Below are 12,034 nucleotides of genomic sequence, written 5' to 3' on the forward strand. Positions count from 1 at the left end.
TACATCAGTATACATTTTAAATCAAAATGTGAATATAAATATAAAAAATATAAAAATAATATAGATTGAAATATAGCTTAAAAGAAAAGATTTTTTATTTTGGTTCTTATTGGGTTAGAGGCAGGTTTTTTTGTTTTTTTTTTTTTTTTTTTGTCGGTGTTTTTCGGTTTCGTGCGGGATGTTTAGGGGCATTTATTGCAGAGGATGTTTTGAAGGGGGTCGCGCCTGTTCTTCTTTGCGCGCCTTCCCCGCCTGCAGCCCCAGGGCGGGCGGCAGTGCCGCCGCCTTGTGGCCAGAGTGCAGTACTGCAGCCCTCGCCCGAGGTCCTCCCGCGGCCGCCACCTTGGGAGTGGGTTGTCGCGGACTCGCTTGACCTTCCCAATATGGCGGCAAAAAAGGCGGGAAAAAGGAGGACCTCGGTCTGTCTACTGCACTGCCTGCACGGTACCCTGACGCCGGCGCCGCCCCGCGGGATTTTTTTTCGCTTTTTCCCGTGTCGTGGCCACGGACTGTGAGCTCAGCGGCTGCGCGGGCGGTCAGGTTTTGAGCGGGCGCCGACAGGCATCGGCAAAAACGCCTCTCCCTTCCGAGGGCCTCACGCGGCCGCCATCTTGAAAGTGTCGCGGCGGCCGGGACACTCTTGACCTTCTCAATATGGCGGATAGGAAAAAAAAAAAAAAAAAAAAAGCGCGGGAAAATCGTGGTCCGCGTGCTGCACTGCCCGCGCGCCACGCAGGGGCCGCCCCGCCGGGATTTCCCGCGGCCTTGCCAGTACTGCGGACACGGGCTGTTGCCGCACTTGCGCCGCGGGCGGGTGGGTTTCAGGCAGCATTTTTCTTTTAAATAAGAGATCGTTAATATTAATATCATAGAGCTAGAATTTGCTTACAGGCAGGGCTTTTATTTTAAAGAACAGAACTATTTTTGCAATAGAAATATAGAAATGTATATTCATATATCTGGATATATAAAAAGATAAAATATAAATAAATAGAAGTCATAGGAAGAAGATATTTAATATAGAATCGAAATAACATCATGCATCAATATACATGATAAATGGGAATGTGAAAAGTATAAATATGAAAGATAGTTCTAGAGAGTTTAAAAGAAAAGGATTTTGGAGGGGTTTTATTGGGTTAGAGGCAGTGTGTTTTAGTTTGTGTGCGGGTGTTTTTGGGCCATTTATTTTTCAGGATTTTTCCAAGGGGATCGCCCCTGCTCTTTTCTGCCTCCCTTCCCCCCGGGCGAGCGGCAGCCCCCGGCTGTGGCCGGCGGCGGTGCTGCCGCCTTGTGGACAGAGAGCGGTACTGCAGCCCCCCCCAGCCAGCGCCCTGCCCCTCGCCGCTGGGTGCCGGCTGAGGGGGGACGGACGGCTGCCGAGCGTGGGAAGGGCGAGGCGCGGGAGCGAGCGAGCGGCAAGCGGGGCGGTGTCTGTAAATAGAGGGGAGGGGTGAAGGAGATTCGGGACAGCAAAGGGACCCGATGACTGAGAAGAACGGCAGCGGCGAGGGCGGCCCGGCGGGGCCGCTTTCGGCGGGCGGCGGAGGCGCGGTCGCAGCGCTCACGGGCCGGGGGCGGCGGGCGGGGGGCGAGCGGCGTCGGAACAGGGCTGCACTCCCCTTTCCCGATCCCCGCGCGCGTCCCTGTCTAGACGCTGGAAGCGGCCGCGTGCCGGAAAATGCCGCCGGGGCGGCGCGCAGGCGGCGGAGCGGGGCCCCGGCTTTCCCCGCCCCTCCTGCCGCCATCTTTGGAAGGTCAAGCGAGCCGTCCCCGTCCCGCCGCGTCGCTGTCTCGTCCCGCCGCGTTCCCGCCGCGTTCCCGCCGCCTCCCCGTGCTTCCCCGCCGTCTCCACTCTGACACGATCCGCCCCCGTCCCGGACCCCCTCCGCTGCAGGGAAATGCAGGAGAACGCGAAAGCATCGGGGCAGAGCAGCCGCTGGAGGTGCCCGAGCCGTCTCCCCCTTGCCCGCAGGGCCGGAGTTGCCCACCGCCGGCAGCTGACAGGTACGCTGACAGCACGGGCGGCTCCGGCACACGCTTTGCCTCGCTGTGTTCCGGTGCCGTGCTGCTGCGGGAGGACGGGGCCAGCGCTCCAAAGGCCAGAGCAGAGCGCTGGCGAATGGGAGGCGAGGAAGGCTTGGGCTAAGGATGGATTGCAACCGGGCTGCCTGTAAGTGCGCAGAGAGACCTTTGTCATCCACGCTGCCAAAAGGAGCACCTGGTACACCCTATAGGTGTGCCTTGTGTTTCACGTGTTCTCATTTCCTGTTTGTGTCATCCCAAAAAGCAGGGACGGAGCAAATGGGACTGGTTCCCACTGTTGCTGTGTGAAGGCTTTTTACAGGCTGCTGTATTGATGTCATCTTTTTTTCACCCCGAGTTTGGCTTTTCCCATGCTTTTCCCGTAGCTGCTGCATTGGGTGTCCCCAGGAGGGCTGGGTTCCTCAGCAGGGGTCTTAGGAGTTGCTATGGATTCTGATTTTTCTGAAGCTGTATGGAAGCGTGCTAGCGAATCAGCTCTTTTCTCTCCTGAAAAGCTTTCCATCTATGTCCACCCGTGCGTCTCTGTGTTTTAATCACGTAGCCGGACGCGCTGAGGTTTTTACTTTCTAAGCCAAAAGCTGAAGCAGATGACCGTTTGCTTTGTGTGTGTGAGGAGTGGCATTTGTGCTGGAGAGCTGCGGTTGGGAACAAAAGATGGACTAAAGGTGCTCTGGGGACGGGCACGGGAGGAAACGCACAGAAAGGCAAGGCAGTGATGATTGCGGAGGAGAAATGAGAGGTGGTTGCTTCCGATCCGTGGGGACTTTCCTTGGGAGTGATCGATCAGAGAGCGTATGGAAGTAGAGAGCATCTTCTGGCTGCTTCTGTTCTGTAAACTTCTCCCTGGCTTCACAGGTCCGTGCTGGAGAGTGGGAGAAGGGTCCCTGCTGGCTGCCGTGTCCTGGGTGGGCACAGAGCTCTGACCTCGGCCAGATGGGCTGGTGAGTATTGAATCAATCCCTGCCTCCTCGTGAGCAAGTTGTTTGAAGGAGTTTGAGGCAGGGACGGCTTTTAGCCGGCTGCAGTTCGGTTTCTTTCTCACAGGTTTCCGGGTGTTTTGATCCTGACGTCGCCAAAGCCTCAGGTTTGCTGAATTGGGGCTCTTACCTGTGTGACCCGTGAAATGTCCCGGAAGCTGATCGATGTCTTCCTGCTCCCGCTGTGTTCATTTGGGCTGTGCTTCAGGCTTCTCTCCCTGGGCCCTTGCCGTTGCCGTATCTCTTGGATGCCGTGCAGAACGGAATCAGGCAGCCAAGCCTCATGTTCGCCTTCTCCCTCACCCTCTGCGCTGCTCGTGTGGCACAGCAGATCCTGAAGCCAGGTACTGGGATGTGCTGCGTGTGTCACTGCTGGGGTGAAAAACAGAGCCCTGGGGAGTGTCGATCCCCTCACCTGCTCTGTGCTCGTGCGCTCTTGCCTGAGCTTTTCCTCCTGGGCAAGAGAAGGGGAGGGTGGGCAGCAATGGGAATGCGCCTCAGAGCAAAGGCCTTCTGCAGTTGCCGGGCTGTTCTCCCAGCTCGGAGCGCTGCACGCTCACTGACTGCAGCTTCCAGGAATTGTCGTCCGTGCTTGTGGATTGGGAGCGCTGTCCTCCTCCACCATGCCAACCTTTTCTCTTTACAGAGGAGCACGTGTACATAAGGGTAAAGAGATTCCTTCTGTCACACCGGTATTTGGACCTGAGGAAGGTACCAGGTTTTCTCCAGCTTTTCTACAGTTTTGATTTTGAGGTAAGAGTCCCACTTTAGGTACCCAGTAATTCTTCAGAAATGTATTAGAAACAGCCGCAAAAATACAATGAAACCTCATTCTCCCACGGGTAGTTAATTAGAAGCGTCTTTCTTATGTTTCATGTAGGAATTCAAAATGTTATTTCTGTGGGGTTTTTGTTGTCTTCTTAATACTAGCGCACAAGGAGTTGTGCTGCGTATGCTCTGTGAGCACAAGAAAAGAATGTTCTGCCCCGGCTAGCTACAATTCCTCTTTGAGTTTAGGTGAGTAACTTGGAGTTCAACTGAAGTATTTTAGAAACAGCAACTTCTAAAATTCCATTTCCACTGCATGTTTGGGCTGCAGACTGACTGTTCCCAATGGATGTTAGCGATTAAATTTGATAGGAATGGAAAATTGAGAAGTCCAGAAGAAGCTGTGGTAATTCCTGAGCTGGCACTCGGAGGGAACCGGGGTTTTGTGCTCTTAGGAGCATGTATCCTTTGGAAATGTCTGAATGTCTGACGGTGGTATTTTTCTTTATGGCTTCCAGTACAAAACAGCACGAGTGGATCCTCAGATTTCTTGGGGAAGGGCTGCGTGACAAACATTGCTGTGAGCTCTATGTCTACCAGAGGATTTTCCGGGTCATTCTTTCCTTTCTCAGCAGTCCTTTGTGTGACCAGGGCTCCCAGGTAAGAATTGAAAAAGAACAGTTCCCAAATACCCCAAACCACAAAAGCTTGTATGGCCTCAAGATCTCAAGTACAAAGCAGAAAGGAGCAGCTGATTCTGCCTTGGTCCTCTTGAAAATCTGTTCCTTGTTGGTTTTGTGGATGTGTGGAGGGGGAAATAATTTAGGTTGTGTCTAAACCAGTCCCATCCTTATCCCCTGAAACTGGGACCGGTTCCTGCCGTCGTGGAGCCTCACGTGGGTGCCGTGGTTTTGCTCCTGCAGTCGGGGCCTTTTCTTTTTGGGGTCTCTATTTCCCCAGCCAGCACGTTTGTCACCTGCACAGTGCTTCGGCAGGAGGGAAACTCGCCTGCCGGGAGCTCTCGGGTTTGGGAGCATCCACCCTGAGGATTTCAGGTATCAAAACCTCGGACAAAAAGAGAAAATTGTCTTGCTACCTGAATACTTCTTGTAAGAGCAGCACCTGTGGTGTGAAGCGTTGAAGGGAGAATGTCTTTCCTTCTCTGGAGTTGCTGAGAACAGGCGGTGTTCATTTTAGCTGGAAGTTGATCGGGTACCAGCCAAATTGCTCATTTTAAGTTAGATAATCAGATCTTGGCTGTAAAAGAACAAGTTGCATTTTCTGTTTCAGAGTCGCATTCTGGAGATACGACAGAGTGCTGCCCGTGTCACCTCTAGAGCTGCCCATGAGCCGATAGAGGATCACAGCCTCCTCTCGTGGGTCCTGCACGGCTTAGAGAAAAGGTAACCAGCCAAGTACGGGAGACATGGGGACAATTTCCTGTCCACGGCTGAAGAATGACGTGGCTGAGGATGAAAGCAAGGGGGACAGACCTGGAGACGGGGGCACCGAGGGCTGCACTGGCAGAACTTGCTGAACGCTGAGGTGTCCCTGGTGTTTTTGAGAAGAGAATCAAGAGGCTTTCAGGTGGTGGTGGGAGGGACGATGGTGGGGGGGCTGTGTGATTTGGGAATCACTTCCTTGACAAAGCAAAAGGACACCTTGTGCTGGTGTCTTTAGCTTTGAAATTTCAAGCAGCCTCAGTTCCCATCCTGTCACAGGACCTGCTGCACAGGAAGTGGCACAGTAATGGATTTGAGCTGTCTAGAACGTTACTTCTCCTCCCCTTGCCTCTCCCTGACAAAAAAAATCTCTTCTGCAAGCACAGAGTGCCCTGACAGGTTCAGGCAAGTGCACCAAAAGTGCCCTAGAATATGGTCCCCCGTAGGAGATGGAGCAGCTGCTGGTGAGGATCTGCCTTTCAAATGTGGTTTTCTTTTCTTTTTTTTCTTTTTGTTCTGTTTCATTTTGTTTTTCAGGTTTCTGGAGAACAAGGTGATAAATAAAATGATTTCCTTACTCCATCCTCTGTGGCTAATAAATTTAGGAGACAAGAGAGAAAACAGGAATCGGTCCCAGATGCTGCTGTTGAGATGGGTATATGATCTACCTGTATATAGATATATGCGTATCTCTGTATATCTGTGTAGTGATAATAATGGGAGTTTTTATGATACGTTGCTTTACTGTCTTCTATTTTTAATAAAGTGTGATTTTAAGTTATTAGGTATAACATTTTATTCTGCTTATTGGCTAAAGTAACATTTTCTTGTATTTTATTGGTATCAAGTCATGTTAATCATTAATTGGTAAGAGTTTATAATGAATTATTAAGGTGTGAATATTGTTCATTAAGGTACGTCTTTTTTTTACTGTAGGTATTTTCATGTGTTCGTACGGGTTTTTATGTTAATGATTTTGGGTTTTTGTGTTATGAATATATTAGTATTTTATTATGGGTTTTTTTGGTTAGTTTACTTGTTTGGTGTGTAGATCACTCCTGTTAAGTATGTTTATCTATATATGTTTTAAAATGTAAGTTATAAATCTACTTGTTAAGGATTTTTGTAGAGTTCTATGTAAAAATTTAAATCGGTAGGGGAGATAAAAAGCAGTAATTATTAATAAGATGAGTATTTTAGTTTTTAATAATGATTTAAGTTATTCAGCGATGTTTTAATTTTTGAAAATATTATTTAGTTATTTTTTATGTGTGATTGATTAATTTTTAAAAAAAAAATTAGTAATGTTTTTGTAAATTGATTTCTTGTGATTTCATCAATTTATATATTTTTAAAAATGTTTTCTATTTATGATTGTGTGTGAATAATAAAAAATGAACAGTTGTTTTATTTTGTAAGGTAGTATGTTTAAAGATGTTCATATTTGGCAGTAATTTATTTAACGTTATACATGTGTTATTGTTTGATTTGGTTAGTTAATAAGTAAGTTCATTTGATGTGCTTCAAGTGTGAGTTGTAGTTATTTTAGGTGTTAAAAGAGATGTAGAACTAATAGAATTAGGTTGTTAAAAGGTTGTACGATTTTGATCCTGAGAAGTAAATTTGTGTTGGAGTGATTGGGTATTTTTAGGTGGGTGTTCTTTTTTTGGTTTTTTTTTTTTGTTTGTTTTTTTTTTTTTTTTTTTTTTTTTTTGTTTTTTTTTGTTTTTTTTTTTTTTTTTTTGTTTTGTTTTTTGTTTTTTTTTTTTTTTATATGTATTATTGTTATGTTTGGTCTTAGTGGGTTAATTGTTTTAAATTGTAGGTTTGCTGTTTTGAGGTAACTTCTTTGTGGTTTGGTGTGGTTTGGGGGTTGTTTTGTAACTAAATATTGTACAAGTATTTGTTTGTAATGATTTGAGTAATTTTACTTTTGGTGGTTTACCTGTCATTTGGGGTATGAGTGTATAAATGTTATTTGAAGAGTTTATGTTACGTGTAAGTTTTTTGATTTGCCATTTAGTGTTTGTAAAGGATAAGGTTAGTTGTGAGGAGGTATACAAACGAGCTACGTAGAAAAGAGATTTTTCGGGTTGGTGACTGATAAACAGAGCGTATTTGGACGTGGGGTTTTAGTTAGTGTTACTTGTTTGTTCTGTTTTGGTTGTGGAACTATTTCTTTCGGGGTTGGGTTTTTTTGGTTTTTTTTTTCTTTGGTGTGTTTTAAATAAGGCTTGACACAGTGAGTAGGACTCTTGTGTGATTTTTTTTTTTTTTTTTTTAATTGTGGAAACATAAGTATAACATGTTCTGTAGGTTATGAAATTGACGGGACTACATTATTGGCTACTTACTAAATCTTGTAGTTGTGAGTAGGTTTTTGTAACTCTGATTTTGAAATCAAAGAAGAAAAGTGAGGAGACGAAGGAGGTAGAGAAGTTATCTCCTTCTAGGACAGAAAGGGTTTAGCGCAGAAACTGCTGGGTCTAATGTGGCGCGGGGGTTTCCGTGCGCCGGCCGGGCCGGGCGCGGGGCTCGGCGGCAGGAGAGCGGCGAGCTGTGCGCGTGCGCGGGAGGCGCGCTGCCGCGGGGAGCCGAGCGGAGTCGAGCGGAGCCGAGCGGAGCCGAGTCGAGCGGAGCCGAGCGGAGCCGAGCGGAGGTGAATGGAGCCGAGCGGAGCCGAGCGGAGCCGAGTCGAGCGGAGCCGAGCGGAGGTGAATGGAGCCGAGCCGAGGCGAATGGAGGCGAACGGAGCGAGCGGCTCCGAGTTGAGCCGAGCCGAGCTGCGCCGAAGAGGCGATCCAGCCGAGTCTAGCGGAGAACAGCCCGAGTGTAGGGGAGGAGCCGAGCGGGGCCGAACCGAGCCGAGCTCCGCCGAGCGCAGCATCCCGAGCAGGGCGGGCCGCCGGGGCGGGCTCGGGTGGAGTCGGGGCTCTCTGAGGCTCCCCGTCCTGTCCCGCTCTCTACCCCTCCTTCTTCCTCCCTGTATTCCTCTTCTTTCTCTCTTTCCCCCATTTCCCGCTCTCCCCAAAGCCGACCCCTTTCTCTCCCTTTTCGGCCTCCCCTCTCGTCCCCCCCTCCATCCTTCCTTCCTCCTCCCCGTATTCCTGTTCTTTGTCCGCAGACCCTCCCCTCCTCTCCCTCGCAAACCCGACACCCCGCACCCCCCTCCCCCCCCACTCCTTCCTGCTCTGTCCCTATCCCGCTCCTCCGTTCTATTCCTCTTCTCTCCCTCCTCTGTGCACCATCCCTCTTCCCCGCTCCCGGCCTTTCCCTTGCCCTCCCGCTTTCCTCCACAGCCCGACCTCCCTCCCTACCCTTTCTCATGCCCTGCTAGCCCTCTTCTCTTCCCGTCGCCCCGTTCCTTCTTTCCCCGCAGCCGCGGGGCCGGGGGCGCCGGAGAATAAAGCCCAGAGGGCCGGAGCCCGGCGCCCCTGGGCCCTTGCGGGAGTCTCCGCACGGGGCCGGAGGCTCTCGGCGGATCCCCCCGTGCCGGTCAAACCCCGCCCGGCCCCGCCGGACCTGCGGCTTTGCCGGCATCGCGCTGAGAGCGGCCCCCGCTCTGTGCCGTGCCGTCCGTGCCGCGTCCCCGCCGTCTCTGCCGCTCCCTCTCTCTGCCCCTCGCCCGTGACAGCGAGGCTGGGCAGGAGCTTCGACCCTTCTGGGGGCTGCCCCCTTTTCTTGTTGCGGCAGAGTCCCTTTCGGGGGGATGTACATGTGGAAAGGGATGGAAGCAAGTGCTGGGCTGCTGTCCAGGGCAGTTAAGACTCGTTCTGTGCCTTCTTTGGGGGCCAGGAAAAAGGGGTGAAGGCTCGGGGCTCTGGTGTCATTTGGGGCACCCTAAGGTCCCTAGGAGAGGGAGGCACGCTGCGGCGGAGGAGCAGGTGGGTGGCGAATGAGGGGGGTCATGCCGGGTGCCGTCCCCCCGAGGGGGGTGTGTAGAATACTACATCCTGTCAAGTGCTTCGTTTTTATAGGTATTGGTAAAAATAGGAATTTGTCTCTAAATTCATTTGGAAAGAAAGCCAGAGCAGCCCCAGGTGTGAACTGTGAGGATAAGGAGGGGCCGGCTCCTGCCGGCGGCTGTTTTAGGGGCTTTGCCTCAGCTGATTTTACAGGGAGCTGCTGGAGAAGAGGAGTTTATGGGCGGCTCCTGGGGCTGTCCTTGGAAGGACGGTGACAGCTTCGGACAGGGTCTGGGGGATCACCTGGATACGCACTTGGATACCTGGAGCATTGCTCAGAGGAGGTGCCGAGGGACAAACCTTTGTGCCAGGTAGCGGCAGCCAAACAGGTGAGCCCATGTGCATTTGTAGCGGGGACATTTCTCCTTTCCCTTTTAAATTTCATCTTGCCAATCCCTCCCCGGTGCTCCCAGAAAAAAAAAAAAAAAAAAAAAAAGAAAAGAAAAAAAAGTATCTTGAGTAGGAAAGAAATTCAAATTGAGGGTAGCGACTTGTCTTCCATTATTGACCGTGTCTGAACTGGTGGGGGATCCCCTTTCACGTGTGGTTTTGAGGGTATTGATTGAAGGAAAACCTGCCTTTTCCAGGATGTTAGGGGTATCCCAGGGGTGTCAGGGAATCGACAATACACAGCCCATTGTTCTATTTGTAGTTCACCTCTACTTCTTATATAATTTTTCTGCTGACAAATCTTATGCTTAGCTCGAATCGCAGTTCTGCTGTTTCTGAGGCCTGCCTTTTGCAGCTTTCCCAAAACCCTCTGGTTTGAAAGATTGCCACAACTTGAGGCATTTCATTTGAGGACAAGCCCTTCTTTTCTGCTCTTACAGGGGCTGAAACTGAAGGGGAGAACACATTTATTTGCCCTTGTTGAAGTGAGGCGAGCACCTGAGTGTGGCGTCAGTTCCGGGGGTTGAATTGAAGGAGGCTGCAGCTCTCGCAGCGTTTGAAGGGTTGGAATGGGGCTGTGCCGCTGCATTGGAGGGCGCTTCTTGTGCCCCTGGCCCGGCAGCCAAGGCTGTGGCGCGGGAGCTGCTGGCGTTGCCCGGGGAGCTGCCGAGGTGGAAGGGGACTTGGGCGCGGCCGGGCTGGCGCGGGACTGCCGGAGCCGCGCCGGAGCGAGGCGTGCGGAGCCGAGGGGAGCTTTGCCGGGCCGGCGGGCGGGAGAGGCGGCGCGGGCGCTGCGCCGGTGCCGGCCGGTGCCGGCCGCTCCGTCCGCTCCGGGCGCGGGGCTCGGGCGCCGCCGGGGCCCCCTGGGCCCGGTGCCGGCCCCGCCGGGCAGGGGGAGCGGGCGGGGGGCTCCCGGCGCGGCGCCGCCTCTGCCTGCCGCAGGAGCCGCTTTTCCTGCCGGGAGCCGCGCTCCGCCCGGTGCCGGCAGCGCGGCTTTTCATTTTCCGAAGGTCCTTGGTGTAGCGCTTTGGAGGTGGTTCTTAGGAATTGATTGTATCGTTTTCTTTTGTTCGTGCTTGGTGTATGCTAAGGGACATGGTGTACTTCTTGAATGTTATGGTTCTTGGTTCAGGTGCTGATGGCAAGGATTTATTTGGATTGAGTTTTGTTGTTGGATTTCATTTTTGTGGAATTTGTTGGATATTTTTTTTGGTTTTGATTTGGTTTGTTTTGATTTTTTTGGTTGGGTTTTTAAATAATATTTTTATATTATAAAAAGATAATTTAAAATTCTATATTTTAAGGTTTACAATGTTTTTTATGGGTCGTGGCATGAAGTAGCGGTTAGGTTTTTAATTGGATTGTGGTGGCTTTTATTAGCGTGAGTATGTAGTGTTCGTTTTGGTGGGTTTGAGGCAGTGTCCTGTAGTTAATTAGTGAGGTTTTTGTAATATTGGTCATTGCATTATTGTTGATTGTATTATAGAGGTTTTATTCATTTGGTATGTTTGATTGTCGTGTATGTTTTGTTGTTGCAGAGAATCTGGGAGATATTGTTTATGGTTCCATTTATCTTTTGGCTTGGTGTTTATTTCCAGGTGGTATTTTAGTTTTGATGATGGTTTGAGGCATTATGGGTTTATTGAGTTAGGAATAATTTTTTTGTTGTTGTTAATTGAAGTTTTTTTTTTTTTTTTTTTTTTTTTTTTTTTTTTTTTTTTTGTAGTTTGATGTATTTGGTTGCTGGTTTTTATTCGTTTTATTTTTGGGAACATGGTTGTTTATATGGTGGATTTTTTTTGGTAGTTATTTTATTTGGGTGGTGATTTTTTTGTTTCTTAGTGGTTTAGATTTTTTTATATCGGTAATTGGTTTGGTGGTTTTTTAAGTTTATTTTATAGCGTATTGGGTTCTCTTTATGAGTTAGTGTTGAGGTAGAGTTTTTTTTTTTGGTTTTTTTTTTTTTTTTAGTAACGTTCAGGGTCTGTTGTAGGGTTTGGAGTTTAGTAAGTTAGTTGGATTTTTTTTTTTTTCTTTTTAGTGGTTTTTGTGATTTGCTGTGTGGGATTGTATAGGGTTTTTTTTTCATTTTTGTTTAATTTTTGTGATGTGATAAGAATTGTTAGTGAAAAGAGTGTAGTGTGGGTTTTTTTTGCTGGTAGTTGGTTGGCTGGTGGAGCCATTCTAATATTTTTGGACGGTATGGGTGGGAATTTGTTGCTGTTTGTATTGGCATTTTAGTTTTAGGTATTGGATCTTAAATGCAAAATTATAACTATAACTATAATGTAAGAAAACAAATCTAGAAATATAAAAATGGGACTATAAAATTTCCATTTTAAATATAAATAGAATACATATAAATAGAACATGTAACATAAATAATATTATCTATCACCGTAAGATGTTCTAATGTTTGATATAGAGTATTTTATACTCTATAGAG

The 12,034-nt window shown here is 48.9% G+C and overlaps 1 protein-coding gene across 1 annotated transcript; it reads left to right on the forward strand.

Annotated features, from left to right (window-relative positions):
* The first annotated feature begins 383 nt into the window (after nucleotides 1-383).
* On the forward strand, nucleotides 384-5,760 carry LOC128788515 (uncharacterized). Its single transcript, XM_053943579.1, has 9 exons — nucleotides 384-444; nucleotides 666-814; nucleotides 1,898-2,007; nucleotides 2,902-2,987; nucleotides 3,072-3,130; nucleotides 3,232-3,367; nucleotides 3,670-3,776; nucleotides 4,310-4,451; nucleotides 5,082-5,760. Exons 1-8 carry the CDS (start codon nucleotides 384-386, stop codon nucleotides 4,358-4,360), a joined length of 759 nt encoding a protein of 252 aa, XP_053799554.1. The 3' UTR covers nucleotides 4,361-4,451; nucleotides 5,082-5,760.
* Nucleotides 5,761-12,034: the final 6,274 nt, after the last annotated feature.

Source organism: Vidua chalybeata, chromosome 5 (assembly GCF_026979565.1).
Source record: "Vidua chalybeata isolate OUT-0048 chromosome 5, bVidCha1 merged haplotype, whole genome shotgun sequence".
NCBI lineage: Eukaryota > Metazoa > Chordata > Aves > Passeriformes > Viduidae > Vidua > Vidua chalybeata.